Genomic DNA, 15,728 nt, shown 5'->3' with positions numbered 1-15,728 from the left:
ATTGGGTTTGAATGTGTGAGAACGCAAAGTGTGTAGGGGGACAGGGGGGCATGCACTGGCACCGCCCCCTCCATTCCAACCTTCATGTGCTCAGTGCACAGGTCTGAAGGGGGATGCTGAGCGTGTTCAGCTGAATGCACTTAGAATCCGCCTTCAGACCTTTGTGCTCAATGTGCAAAGGTAGGGAATGCAGGGGGCCAGGCCACTGCAGACAGGGACATTGGGGACAAGGCCAGCATGCACACATACAGGTTGAACACCAGAACTGGGCATATGAGAGCAATGTTTCTGAAGTAAAAATCAAGCCACTTTAAAAGATTGACAGATTTATCATGGCATAAACCATAAGCACCCAGCCTCGTGCCCTCCAGATACTTTGGATGACAGTTCCCAGCATTCCTGACCACTGGCCATGCTGGTTGGGGCTGACGAGAGTTTAAGTCTAAAACATCTGGATGGCACCAGGTTGGGCAAGGCTGGCATAACTTTTTGTGGATTAGAAAGCTTATGCTACAATAAATCTGTTCTGGATGGCACCAGGTTGGGCAAGGCTGGCATAACTTTTTGTGGATTAGAAAGCTTATGCTACAATAAATCTGTTAGTATTTAAGGTGTAATTTAGAGAAGCACCAACAAGAGGTCTTAATACTTGTTATATGTCCTATATGCTAACCGAAATGTAGGTGGAGATTTTTACGACTACTCTTTGAAACAAATGATACTTTAGCAAAATATTCAAGCAACATATTGGGAGATTTTAAGTACTAGATAAATTGTTTACAAGAACACACACAGACATACATTTGAAAGAATTTCACTTCTAAAACATGGTGGTACACCCAAAAACCATAAAACCAAGTACTCTTGGAATTAAATTTTGAAAACTCTTGGACTCCACTCTTCTTCTTAAGTCTAAGTAAATGAAAAAGCAAGCATATTAACCAGCTAAACAACAAGCTTACCAAGTCCGAGTCTAAATGAAATGCAGTAGATAAATGCCCAGCATTGTACTGTTCTGCAGGGCGACAATCCACCACAAAGAACCTTACTCCTTCCTGAAATAAGAACATTTAACTCAGGTCAGTTTCAAACCTATTAATAGGCACGTTCCCATTACAGAGAGTTTTTTTGTTTAATGTCAGTTCATTTTCTCTGATGCTAGAGAAAGGATCCAGTATCCAGAAAAAAATTACTACAGCCAAGGACTTCTGCATATCCAGAAGGGTTTTTGACATTTTTCTTTGAACAGTGAGTCCTTATGACATTTCACAAGCTACTTTTGACACTCCCCTCAATTTCAAAAAGCAGTTTGCCATGCGGCAGGGGATGCGTGTGCATGAGCACATGATTTTTTCAACAAATGCAAGCTTGTCTGGGGAACGACTTGTGCAGTTCATGAGGCCTGGCCAGGGCTTTCCTCTAGTTATGACAAAGCTGCAGTGGACAGACATTTTCACTAAGTATGAAAGCTTAATTACAATTACATTAGATTAAGGTAACTTCATATTTAGAGATGCTACAGCTTTACAGAATTTACACACACATGAAACATATCACCTCCTGCAGACAGCTCAGCAGTTACTTTTGTATCAGTCACTTTTACTGATTTTTTAAAATAACAAATCAATATGAGAATAAATGAAAGAGAACTAACATTTTAAAAAGAATATACAGCAGCTCAAAAGACCAATGAGTAGGTACACACTGTTCATAGAGGTTTCCAATTGTTCTTTTATTGTTATGACCCAGCCAGCGCTCTTCCTGTGAAGAGTATTTTAGAAACCACCTTTTGTCTTTTAATCCAGTTAGGTACATAGAACATTAAAAAAAAAAAAGAGGGGAGGGGAATGATAGTGTGGAGATTTACAGTGCAATCCTACACATGCCTACTCAGATGTAAGTCCTATTGAGTTCATCAGTACTTACTCCCATGTAAGTGAGTACAGGATTTTTATCTTACTGTATCATCTATATAGTCGGCCGTGTAAAAGGTCATTGAGTTGATGGATCAAAGCCAGATTTTTGTTGCTGTCACCACTATTATAACCAAAACATTCTAAAAAGGTATTCCATATGCCACTAGATGTATCTAAGGTATTTTTTTGTTCACATGCCTTCAACATTTACTTCATACCCATCGTTAACTGCACAGAGAGCTGAAGTGGTGTAATAGAGTGTCAGCTAAGGACTGGGGAAATCCTGCTTCAAATCCTCAGTCAGCCCTAAAGATCACTGCATGACCTTCGACTAGTCACTCTCTCTCAGCCCCAACCTACCTCACAGGGTCGTTGTGAGGATAAAATGGGGGTGGGAGAAAACCATGTATGAAGTCTTGAGCTCCTTGTGGGAAAGGTAGGATACAAATGAAATAAAGAAATATAAAAATAGGTATCTTAGAAAAGCAACAAATACAAGAGGATATGATGGAAGTACAGAAAATCCACAGCTGATAGGAAAACATGAGTAGGCAGTAGTCATTTATCCTTTCGCACAACACTAGGAGGTACCCAATGAAGTTAAGAGGCTGCAAGTTCAAAACAGATAAAAATAACAAATCTATACACCAACAACCACTCTGTTGCGGCTATACTATTGCTAGACTGGAGAGCAGGTTCACTGGCTGAGATCCAAAGATCTACTTAGGCTCATGCAAGTGGCTTCCACTTGCCCGGAGGAATTTTTGACATTTCCCCCTCTGAATAGCAGACAGACGATTGCAAACCCTGTCGTATCACATATAATACTGCTTTTGAAACCATCCTCAGTTTCAAAAGCAGTTTGCAGTATGGCATGAATGCCTGCTTTTTAGAAACATAAATTTAAAGTCTTCTTGGGCTTATGAAGCTAGTCCCACACTTCTTTGGAGCCTAGCCAATGACCTGAGGAACAGCAGAAGTTTTGTTGTCTGGACCCCTAATATTTAGAAACACTTACAGATATGTAAGTGGCTTCCTTCCTTTATCCCCGTTTTGGGAGAAACAGTTCCAGACTTACTGACCCCTTGCTGCTGATTTGCTTGAAGAATCTCTGATACAGAAACTGCAAGACACAGAGCTTGGCTCAAGTCTGAATCGTCGTCTTTGAGGCCCAACAAGCTGCTGCCAAATAGACTGTGGTTGTCCTGTGATGGTAAGAGGAAAACAATAGTTATGATCACTATTAAGGCTATGTGCAAAATTAAAAAACCAAATTAAAACCAAGACTGTGTCCTATTTGTGAGCCTCCAGTAAAAGGCTACTAGATACTTGCACAACTCACAGGAGGGTTAAAAACAGAAATAACAATGCAGCTTGTAAATGCAATTTCACCACTATTACTGGAGGTCAGTGGAAAATGTTGGATCAGGTCCCATTTCAGTCACATACTGGATCTCTTATAGCTTTCTTTCCTATTCAGTGTAAAATATCCCCTGAAACTCATAGCCAACAGGTGACACGAGTGGTTTGTGCATTACGTTTTTGGATACGGTCATTCCTAAGTCTGCACAGACAGGTAAACATAGTGGGTCTGACCCGCAAAAGCCCTGTGCTGCGTTGGCATGGCTACTGCCTCTCCCTCTTGCCCAGTGCCTGCCAACACAAGTAGCAGAGCCCTTGTCAACTCAAGGTAAACCTGGAGATCAAGACACAGCAACAGTGAACTGTCACCAGCAACTCCCCATTCCTGGCTCACAGATTTCCTGGGACAGCATTCCAAGACCTATTACAGGTAACTCCTCCAGTTATTGTATGAAAATGGTAGTCTAGGTTCTGTACTAGACTTATACTAGCTCATCCCTTGCTCCAGTCTCGTCCAGCAGCAACCTTTCCATTGGAGGTGGAACTGCAGGATCCATTCCACTGGCTCGGCTGAGAGACCATCACCATTTGGTTCTTCCTCTCCCTCAACTATCTATTCAAGGTGGTCATAATGAGAACTCTAAAACTTTAAGAAATGGCATATGAGTTTGTTTTCCTCTTCCCTTTTCATCCCTTTTTTGTTTTGTGTCACATCTCCTAGATCATATGCCCGAGGACAGGGGCTGTCTTGTTTCTTAGACCTGGTTTGTATGTAACGGCAGCATTCAGCAGCAAATTGTGGGTTAATTAACCCATGATTTGGGGGATGCACTGTACACAAGCTGCTTCCAGTTTGGAGTAACAACCTATGATTGCCCCATTAGTAGGCTGTTAACCCAAGAAGAAACCATGGGTTAACAAAGTGTCCAGGTTTGGACATCACTCTAACAAACTATGAATGGGGCGTTTATAGATTCTTGCCGGAAACCAGAAGCAGTTTGTGTGCAGTGGGTGTCCCTGCAAATCATAGGTTAATTAACCCATGATTTCCTGTGGTGAACGCCGCTGTTTGGGAGGTTGCTCCATGACATTCAACCCAAACACTAGGGGTTAATCGTGGGTTAAACAACCCACAGTTAATCTACAATTAGGAGCTGTTTGCATGACATGCTGTGCCTTGTTGTGGCTTACTTGAGCCATGATGAACCACAATGCCCGTGGGCGCCATCTTGAATATTCAACTCCCGAACGTGGGTTGTCGTGTCATACAAACCTGGCTGGCAGGGATTATGTAAAGGTTAAACAATCCTAGCATAACCCTAGAACAGGCTATGGTTAAATAAGCCATGACGAGCTGTGGCGTGTTGTGCAAACCCAGTCTAGTAGTTAGGGCAACTGTGGGTTGTTTTACCTATGATAAGCCCATAGTGTCTGGGTTCAGACATCATGGAGCAACCTTCGATCGGTCCAACATTGCATATTCAAAATGGTGATGGCATGCACCGGATACATGCTGCAGCAGATAGTGAGTTAAATAATCCACAATTTGCCACTGTTACATGCGAAAAGCTTATTGATCTTATGTAAGTTTCTCTGAGAGCCTTTCTAGCTGAAGAACTGAGTAATTTTTTTTAATAAATAAAAAACTGACAACATACTATCCACTGTAGTACTAGCTTTAGCTTCTTCTTTTTTGTTTAGTAAATTTGAAAAAATCTAAATAAACATGTAGCTTATTCTGTTCAAGAAATCCAATATTCAAAAACAGGTTCAGGATTTCACAAGTCTATCAGTAGTCAAAATTAATATACTAACAATTCAAACTTTACATTTATCTGCATGTGCAAACAAATTATTTCCATTATCTGCTTTTCTGGATAATCATCCCAGGTTTCATTTTTCTAAAAGGTTCATTTTGGGAAAGAATAGAAGAAAATATTTTTCTTCCTAATACCTATTAACCTAATTAAGCCCAGGTGATTATAGTAATGAACAGAAAAAGTTCCTAAATATATAAAACACTATTTTTAAAAACAACAACAACAATCCAGTGTTCTTTACACAGGGCCGCAAGCTGGCTTACAACAGTGTTACAATACAGCTAAAAAATAATGCCAACAGTAAAATGCAGAATAAAATGCAAGCATAATTATATCTAGCTTGACATTTATTTCCCCAGTCCTCAATACCACAATTTGTTTGTTTTCCAGGGGCATTTACCAGGTGGGAAACAATGGAACATTCAACGCTATTTTGCTCCCGCTACATGGGAGTAAATGAAGCATACTTGAAACTGACTTTGAACAGACTGGAAACTTACATAAACTAAAATCAATGATTTTCAAAGCTGTTTGAATGCTGGCACAAGCCACTCCAAGACTCGTTCCAAATAGCGATAAACCACTGCAGCAGTCCAAAAGTGTTGCACAGCCACGGTTTAAAAAAGGAAAAGCTGCATCTCAAAAAAAGGGCCAGGCTCGATAAAGGACACTGTGCCAAGCTCAAGACCGAATTTGGCACAACTGACGGATCATAGAAACCCAGACCAAAATCACTGCTAGGAACACCGTATATAACTGTGGTGATATGTGAATTCTAAGGTTTGGCCTTATTATCGGACTGACTCAATGAATGAACAAAGAATTTGCATAGCAACATTCACATATTTATGAAAGTATAAACATCTGAGACAATGTACCATTTAGCTAGTTCATTCTGTGAGTTTACGATACCACACTGCATGCCATTTGTGGGAAGCGATGGCACAGATTGCGAGCAAAGAAAGATATGGAGGGGGGGAAATATAACAGACCAGCCTTCTTCCCTTTGTTTGCCGCTAAATGGCAGCAGCTATGGTGGCACCGGATGATGACACCAGAGAGGTGGGAGAAGGCCAACCTGATATATTCCCTTCTCCCAAACACCATCACCAGGCACGCAGCTTCCTGCTCTCAAGGGAGCAAGGACCATAACCACCATCACATGTGCTGCTTACTCCTACTCCCAGCAGGCTAAGCACATACCCAAGGAGCCAACGGGAGGAAGAGGGGAGCTTGGCTTGCTATGTCATTGCCTGGCACATTGCTGCTTCTGTATCTTTCCACAGGCATCTGGAGCAGCAGGATTGCGTTTTTTCCCCCTTTTTCTTTTTTAATTAAAGACTTTTATGTCATTTTCAGGAACTTAAACAGCAATCACAAACCTGAAATTGTTAATGTCTGCCAGAATAATAGGATACAAAACAATTTGTTTTCCTGATCTCCTTGGAATGGCCGCAAGCAGCAAGGACAAAAAAAGACACCTGTGTTTTTCAAATTACATAGACGGTATCAGACGGCATGATTCTAAACTTGGCATGAGATAGTGGGCGGGTCAGTAAAGAGATGTATTCCCATTTACAATCATGATAAATGAACATCAAGTTACTGTAAACAAATCTTGCTTCTCTGACCCCTTAAGTAGTCTGATCTGGTGTGCTCATTTTTTCTAGTAGTGCCATTTGCTGTAAAGTCACAAGCCACCCTTGAGTTGTGAAACCTATCAGTAATTTCCATTTGCATTGCCACTTCCATTTTGACAGCCACCAGCCATAATAGCAGGATTGCATTCTTAGCCTTCTGCGATGCTCAAAACAAAATTTGGCTGAATGAAAATAGGAACATAGGATCTGCCCTACGCTGAGTCAGACCATTGGTCACTGAGGCTCATATTGTTAACACTGACTGGCAGCGGCTCTCCGGGGTTTCAGGTAGGAGTTTTCCTGCCTTACCTGGAGATGCCGGGGATTGAGCCTGGGAACTTCTGCATGCAAAGCAGGGGCTCTGTCACTGAGCTATGGCCCCTCCCCAATGAATAAAATAAATGTAAAAAATCACCAGTTTGGCTTTCTCTCAATGTATGGTGAAAACCCTCCCCAATATCCTTGCCTTTGCAAGTCTAATGTCTGCTTAGTTTTATATACTTCACAGCACATGTGTGAAGAGTTGGCGTAGGGAAAATTCCCACATCCTGTTTTCTAAAAGTGAAAAAAGAGGGCATCAGGACAAAGGGCAAGCGCTCATATTTGCTCCAGAGAGTTTGGTTGGAGGAAGCCCAACCCAATTGTCTCTTGCTTACTGCTTTTATATATATTATAAAATCAGGCCCAGGAGCCCTTGCCTGATTCTGACCTGACTCTGATAGGCAGAACACGCTTTGGGAAATATCCTAAGTGTTTGACTATTACCTTTCTGAAAGAAGCTGGAGTTTTGCTACAATAATATTGTGCCAAGGTAAAAAGGTCTTCTATATCTTCTACTTCCAAACTGGCAGGGGATTTTTCTAGAAATTCTAAAATATACAACATACAGCGATTAGGGTTTCGACATTTAAACAAAACATTACAACTGGTCTTTACTTATATGCAAAATGTATTTTCTTTACTGAAAGCACAGAACAATCGCTTATGCTTACATGTTTGCAATTTAACCTCTTTCAGTCACTCATGCAATTTTGGCCACATAGCTCAAATATCTTCTATCCCATTTACTTGTGTGGCAGTCCAGCTTCACCACAAATAGCATATCTCTCAAGTCTCCTGGTGATAAAGGAGCACATCCCAGCTGCCTGAGCAACCATGGCAATGCCCCCTACCTACACAGCAACTACCCTCCTTGTTTTGGGGTAGCTCCTCCAGGTTCACACAGCTGCCAGTCAGGCAGTCTCACCCATTCTTTCCTCCAGTTTGGGTAGGGTGTCTCAGTTTGGGTAGGGTGTCTATTTCCTGGTGGGGGGAGAGAGGAAGAGGACAAAGAGAAAGATGGGTAACAGAAAAAGCTTGTATTGGGGCAGGCAGGGGACTGTCTACTGACTGGCTAGCTATGTGATGGATGTAGGGGAGGGTGCGTGTGTTGGAGTTTACCAGCCAAAATGTTGGTTGGAGGCCTCTAGTATTCTTTACAGCACACCTGTGAATTCTATGATAGCCTGTTAAGCTCTCCTATTTACTGGACCATTAATCCAAATGAAAAAATGCAGCAAAAGAAGTTGAATTGTAGGTAAAGGGAAGAATATAACATGTGAAAAGGACAGAAAATGATATGACTAAACTGTAAAACAGGCAATTTGAGGTAGTCCCGAGGGAATAAAAGATGGGATTTGTAAAGAATGAAATTAAAGGGCTTTTTCAGATGCAACACTAAACCACAGTTTACATCCACAAGCCTTGGATTCACATACTCCACCCTCCATTCCCCTCCTTTGCTGCGCTGCAAGAAGATCAGAGGCATCTCCTTCTAAATTAACCAGAGTTCCCTGTTAATCTGAACTCAGAGAAACTCTGATTAGTTTAAACAAGGCATGATCAAAACTGTGGCTTTTGATCCTAGATTATGCACTAATGAGCGTTTAAACTATACAGTGGTCTCTTGAATTCGGACAGAATGGGGTACTCTAGTTTAAAAGCGGAATTGGACGTTTCTGATCCCCTCTCCTCCTTTGGTTCAGCTGTGAGAAGAGGCGGCAGTGTGTGGGCCCATATCTTGTGCAGGCTTGTGCACATAATGCTGAACAACGGTTTAGCTTTGTATCTGAAATGGCCTAATAAGGGCTAAGCTAAGCTTTTAAGGTTCAATTAATTTCAACTGATGACAGTTAAGTGCCTGCTTAATTCTTCCATATAACAATGGGATTTCAAAGTACAGGCTATATAGTGCCTAGTGATTTTTTAAGCATCAGCAAAAGCATTAGAAGGACTTACTCACAACATCTTCTTTGCTATCTGACTCTGGTGCTAAGATAAATTCTCTGGAAAGAGGCAAACAGAGATATAGAATAAGCACACCAAGCAGAGACAGGAATAAGCGGTCAATTAATTTGTTGCCATATATTAGTTATATACTCACTTTGCATTAACAAGGATGATAAGCATTAGGAAATAAATAAAGAATGGATCTGCTAGCTGTAGGTATCCATCCCATATTGCCTGAGTGACTTCATATGAACAGTAGCTTGAGAACAGGCATCCAAGCTGGAAAGTTGAGAGAATGAAAGGAAAGTCAAGCATGCTTTTTGGTAACATAATTATGCTGATATTAACTACTCTGAAAAGTAAGCCTCACTGAACTCAGTGGGACGTACTTTAGAGCAAACTTGCACAGAATCATGTTGCACATATCCTAAAACTTCAAGTATGCTTGTATTAAAGAGCAGTTTCACGCCTTTTCCTGAAAACCCAGGTCAGTTTTTCAAACTTGCTGAAATCTTGTGGCTTTGCTAGAACCATCAAGCCTTCTCCTTGAGAACCCTAGCAAGTATCTGAATGCCAGCAAAGTAAAACCAAATGTCTGGAAACAAATTATAAACATGGTACCTATTTTTTGATGCAAAGTAACGAAACAGACAGTCTAAAGCTTCTTCTTCCTCAAAGCTGTTGTAAAACATGTTCATAATAAACTGTCACTGCTACTTAATAAAATAACATCCTATGAGCTTGGGATTCATTTTTACAGGTGCATAGGTGTCCCATATGGTAAGCCAGACATCAGAATCTTATGTGAATGTGGCAGCTATCTGAAATGACTACACTTAATAAATAACAATCTTGTGAAAGATTGTGCATACTTTATTGTTTAAGGGCGCAATCCTATGCATGTTTAGACAGAGAAAAGGCCTACAACTTCCAGCATGCCCCAGCCAGCTTGGCTGGGGCATGCTGGAAGTTGTAGGCCTTTTCTCTGTCTAAACATGCATAGGATTGTGCCCTAAGCTTTGTTATTCAGCAGTAGATGCTTTTAAAATTACTACAGAAGTTTATTTTTCATTATGGTCCCCTACTTTCACTTTATTACCCAGTTGAGTGCATACGAGTCTGGTGTCATCTTTTTGGTGTCCAGAAAGGAGCAGAGTTCTGGCTCATGATACTGGAGAAGCAACCTAAAGAGATGAAATGGTCTCCCTTTCAGGAAACAGTCTCTAAAAGAAGAGTAGTGGGAGAGGATTCATGAAACAACACAATAATAATTGTAAGCAACTTTAAAAAACAATAACCAAGCATATAAGGCACTAAAACTTCACACACATAAATGATCAAAAGGATCAGGGGCATTTTGCAGCTTTGTTGCACATGATAATGACAATAGAAAACATCATCTATCAATCCACAGATACAACGGAAAAAATTTCCATTCTTCAAAGAGAGCCAGAGAAGACTCACTCCTTAGAAAGGGACCAGGGATAGGGGTAACAGACAAACAGCACTCTATACCAAATACAGTGCGCATGAAGAATGCTGTCTTTACCTAGGAATATACTTATTCATGATAGCATAGAAGCAGTTGTACATGTCACTTCGTGGAAGTCGAAGATGCACCAATGGCTTGAGTAGATATGTCCACCTAAGGCTAGAACTGTATTTAACATTACGAGATTTACAGTAAAAGGTAATCACAGATTCAATATCCAAAAGTAATACTGATTTCTCCTCCTCTGGCACTGACAGCTGATCTGAAAACAGACAAATATGTAAGTGTGTTAGAAATGTGATATTTATTACTTGATTCACTGGTGCGAGCGATTATACTGGAATCACTCCCAGAAACTTGGAATGCAGAAGAGAGCAAGAGCGCATGCGAGCTCAGTGCACACACAGCTGCCATGGTGCTATGCCAACACAACAGAGAAGACAGGTTCCAAAGAGCCCCTTGTGTGCACCAATAGTGCTTGCTCAGACACACACAGTTACTTTTTCCTTCCAGCTGTTTCTCTCACACTGTATCCAGTACCGCTACAGAATGTCCACCAACATTAAGGAGCGGTTTTTCAATGGCATGAGGATCTGGAGTGAAAAGGAAGAGCTCCAGTGTCTATTCATACATACCCTGTTGTTTGGCCAAAAAAAAACCCTCGCGGGCAGCATTGCTATTGCTCAAAACAATTTAAATAACAGAACAACACAACACTAACAAGAAGAAGAAGATAACAGCTGAATACAATGACAAAAGGAGACTAAAAATGGTTCAGCTAATATTTGAAAATGTTAAAATTTTCAAATGGAGGTCTTCCTCTGGCACCAAAAGGACATAACAGCAGGCATCAGGCAAGCCTCCCTAGGAAGAACATTCCACAAGCAGGTGCCATGGCAGAGAAGGCCCTCTTAGCGGTTGCCATGATTCGCCTAACTTCATAAATCGGGGCACCTGGAAAAGGGCCTCCAACTAGGATCTTAACGTAAAAGAGGTTATAACAAGGAAAAGATGGCCCTTCAGGTAACCAGGCCCAAGCTGTATAGGGCCTTTAAGGGATGCCTGAAGAACCCACCAGCAAATGTGTCCATATATTCACTATGAAAAGGTACTGCCTCTGCCAAAATATATGAACCACGCTTTACTCAGGTGATTAAGTTTCATGCCAGAGGAAGTCCTGAGTTGTACTCAACAGGTCTCAACAGTGAGATAGGAAGATAACTATTATGGAGAGAATAGAATTTACATAGGGTTTTCGGCCTAGCAGTCTAAATGTTCCTTCAGACTTACCAACTAGTTCTTGACAATCTTGGTGAATTAGTCTCTGTTCTGGTAGATCTAAACAACCATCCCAGGATGCCAAACTGTCTCCTTTCCCTACAACATTCAGTGCAATCTAAAAACAAATACAAGGAAGGGGAGGGGGAACCCCATCAATACTCTTTATTGTAGTTGAATTATTTCAAAAAATGTGTGTTCAAAGAAAACAGCACTTCAAATATAAATGCTGGAGGCTATGAAAATTAGCTCTTTATAATGATACCGCTTTCAGTATTCTTGAACAATAAGCTTCCCCAACATTTGTATTTAATACAAAGCAACCATTCCAGACCAGACTGGATTTATTAACTCGAGTAATGTGGAACCAAGAAATAATGTTACTGTAGTAGACTAATAGTCAAAAGGTCATATTCTACTTACTCTTGTATACTTATAAGAACATAAGAGCCATGATGGATCAGACCAAAGATCCATCTAATCCAGCATTCTGTTCACACAGTGGCCAACCAGCTGTCGACCAAGGACCCACAAGCAGGGCATGAGCGCAACAGTACCCTCCCACCCATGTTCCCCAGCAAAAGGTATACATAGGCTCACTGCCTCTGGTACTGGAGGTAGCACATAGCCATCAGGACTAGTAGCCATTGATAGCCTTTTCCTCCAGGAATTTGTCTAACCCCCTTTTAAAGCCATCCAAACTGGTGGCCATCACTACATCCCGTGGTAGCGAATTCCATAGTTTAACTATGTGCTGTGTGAAGAAGTACTTCCTTCTATCTGTCCTGAATTTCCCACCAATCAGCTTCATAGGATAACCCCGAGTTCTAGTATTTTGAAAGAGGGAGAAAAATGTCTCCCTATCCACATTCTTCACACCATGCATAATTTTGTAAACCTCTATCATGTCTCCCCTTATCCTCCTTTTTCCAAGCTAAACAATCCCAGCTGTTGTAACCTTCTCTCATAGGGGAGATGCTCCAGCCCCTTGATCATTTTAGTTGCTGTTTTCTGCACCTTTTCCAGCAATACAATATCTTTTTTTAGGTGTGGTGACCACAACTGTACACAGTATTCCAAGTGTGGTTGCACCACAGATTTGTATAGGGGCAGTATGATGTCAACAGTTTTATTCTCAGCCCCTTTCCTAATTATGCCTAACATGGAGTTTGCCTGTTTTTGTTTTTTTTTTACAGTGGCCGCACGCTGGGTTGACATCTTCATTGAGCTGTCCACCACAACCCCAAGATCTCTTTCCTGGTCAGTCACCACTAGCTCAGATCCCGTCAGGTTATACTTGAAGTTGGGACTTTTGGCCCCAACATGCATCATTTTACACTTGCTTACATTGAACCATATTTGCCATTTAGATGCCCGTTCACCCAGTTTGGAGAGTTCCTTTTGGAGCTCTTCACAATCCCTTTTTGTTTTAACCACCCTAAATAATTTGGTGTCACCCGCAAACTTGGCCATTCCACTGCACACTCCTAATTCCAGATCATTTATGAACAGGTTGAAAGGCACTGATCCTAATACAGATCCCTGTGGGACCCAACTATTTACATCCCTCCATTGGGAGAATTTACCATTTATTCCTGCTCTCTGCTTTCTGTTCTTTAACCAGTTACTGAACCATAAGAGGACATGTCCTCTTATTCCATGACTGTTAAGTTTGCTCAGGAGTCTTTGGTGAGGAACTTTGTCAAAAGCCTTTTGGGTCCAAGTAAACAATGTCTACCGGATCACCCCTGTCTACATGTTTATTGACACTCTCAAAGAACTGTAAAAGGTTAGTGAGACAGGACTTACCTTTGCGGAAGCTGTGTTGATTCTTTTTCAGCAGGGCTTGTCCTTCTATATGCTTACTAGTTTTATCTTTAATAATGCCTTCAACCAACTTACCCAGAACAGACGTTAAGCTAACCGTCCTGTAATTTCCTGGATTCCCCCCGGATCCCTTTTTGAAAATTGGTGTTACATTGGCCATCTTCCAGTCCTCTGGTATAGAGGCTGATCTTAGGGACATGTTGCATATTTTGCTTAGAAGATCAGCAATTTCATATTTGAGTTCTTTGAGAACTCTAGGATGAATAACATCTGGGCCTGTGATTTATTTGCTTTCAATTTATCAATACGGTTGAGAACTTCATCTTTTGTCACCACTGTTTGCCTCAGTTCCTCAGAGTCCCTTCCTGAAAGCATCAGTTCAGGTACATGTATCTGCCCTATATCTTCTGCAGTGAAGATGGATGAAAAGAATTAATTCAGCTTCCCTGCAATCTCCTTGTCCTCCTTCAGTACTCCTTTAACTCTATTGTCATCAAATGGTCCAACTGCCTCCCTAAGCTGGTTTTCTGCTCATGATATATTTAAAGAATTCTTTATTGTTGGCCTTGATGTTGTTAGCGATATGCTCTTCAAAATGCTTTTTTGCATCTCTTATTGTCTGCTTGCATTGTCTTTGTGCAAGCTTGTGCTCCCTTTTGTTTTCCTCATTTGGCCAATACTTCTCCTGCTGAATTCAATTAATTTATTAAAGAAGCGATGAACAGCTACCTGATTTTAAGGGCCAAACTACTGGTTATATGTAGATGTATGTAACAGTACCCTTTTAGAAAGAAAGCCACTTCAGGATGGGGGTGACTGGGACTGAAGAAGGGATGAGGAAGAAGGTGCTTAACTTGCTTCCCACCTGCTGTCTCCCTAGGGAGTATCCAACCGTGACATTCCACCAACTCCAATAGCGCCAGTGGAGCTCTGCTGAATCTTTCCAGTGCACAAGCGGTTGCCCATTACTCTTGCACAACTGGTTGTGTAAGCAGTTGTGCAACGGGTACAAAGCAGTTATGCAACTGGTTCCACATGGGTGCGAGCAGTTGCATGACCACACTTGCACAAACGTATCTTTAGTTGGATTCTTCTCTTGCGCATAATTCAGAACCTAGTTTCTGCTAGTGCAACGTCATTTGTGCTAACTGAATGGCACAGCTGGATACTGCCCCCTGCGCCAAAATAAATCCTTCCAGCTGCTTCCTCCCCACCCCCCTAAGTTCCAGACACAATTGTCCTTGCAAACATGCATTTGGAACTCCATGGAGAGAAAAGTCACTTCAAGGAAGTGATTTGCAATAAAGAAATGGCAGACATTTAAAAGAATGAGCGTCCTGTTCCCACGCAGCTTCCCTATGCCCAATGACATTCTCCCTCTCTCATAATACTAGAACCCATAGTCATCCCATGAAGCTGATTGGTGGGCAATTCAGGACAGATGAAAGGAAGTCCTTCTTCACACAGTGCATAGTCAAACTATGGAATTCGCCACCACAAGATGTAGTGATGGCAACCAATTGGGATGGCTTTAATTAATTAATTAAATTTCTATACCACCCAATAACCAAAGCTATTAAAAGGGGATTAGACAAATTTATGGAGGATAAAGGTATCAACGGCTACTAGTCCTGATGGCTATATGCTCCTTCCAGTATTACAGGCAGTATGTCTATGCACACCTTGTGTTGCTGTGGAACACGGGCAGGAGGGTGATACTGCATTCATACCTTATTTGTGGGTTTTCTGCAGGCAGCTGGTTGGCCACTGTGTGAACAGAATGTTGGACTAGATGGACCTTGGTCTGACCCAGCATGGCTCTTCTTATGTTCGTATGAAATGGCTTCTCCATTTTAAGAATGGCAGCTGGACTGCCATTGCATGTGTTTGTGTGTAATGGGTTGGATCCAATGCTGGCTGTCCACCAGCGGAATGGAATCCACTAGCATAACGGATTTCCTCTCCCCAGTGCAGCTCCCTGTGTGCCCTGAAAATCTACTCTGGAGGGATGGAGGACCCTCCAGAGCAGATTTGGGTATGTGCGGGGGGCTCCAGGGGTGAGGAGAGCAAGGAGAATTCCACTCACACAATGTTGGATTTAGCCTAATGTGCAGTTCATTTCTAA

The 15,728-nt window shown here is 41.6% G+C and overlaps 1 protein-coding gene across 7 annotated transcripts in view; it reads right to left on the bottom strand.

Annotated features, from left to right (window-relative positions):
• TBC1D23 (TBC1 domain family member 23) overlaps positions 1–15,728 on the bottom strand; it is a 51,809-nt gene that overhangs the window by 18,137 nt on the left and 17,944 nt on the right. For 4 of the 7 annotated variants that reach the window (XM_084843228.1, XM_084843230.1, XM_084843225.1 and 1 more), the window contains exons 3-10: positions 11,789–11,894; positions 10,556–10,760; positions 10,106–10,229; positions 9,161–9,285; positions 9,016–9,062; positions 7,504–7,607; positions 2,999–3,121; positions 963–1,055 (exon numbers count right to left, since the gene is read on the bottom strand). In XM_084843228.1, coding sequence (XP_084699354.1) covers positions 963–1,055; positions 2,999–3,121; positions 7,504–7,607; positions 9,016–9,062; positions 9,161–9,285; positions 10,106–10,229; positions 10,556–10,760; positions 11,789–11,894 — 927 coding nt within the window. The remainder of the gene's footprint in view (positions 1–962; positions 1,056–2,998; positions 3,122–7,503; positions 7,608–9,015; positions 9,063–9,160; positions 9,286–10,105; positions 10,230–10,555; positions 10,761–11,788; positions 11,895–15,728) is intronic. The other 3 variants (XM_084843229.1, XM_084843231.1, XM_084843226.1) reach the window with 1 other exon arrangement.

Source organism: Heloderma suspectum, chromosome 3 (assembly GCF_057233095.1).
Source record: "Heloderma suspectum isolate Gila_16-S chromosome 3, 16-S_ref, whole genome shotgun sequence".
Lineage (NCBI taxonomy): Eukaryota > Metazoa > Chordata > Lepidosauria > Squamata > Helodermatidae > Heloderma > Heloderma suspectum.
The sequence above is the reverse complement of the archived record's forward strand: the minus strand, read 5'-3'. Positions and strand labels throughout refer to the sequence as shown.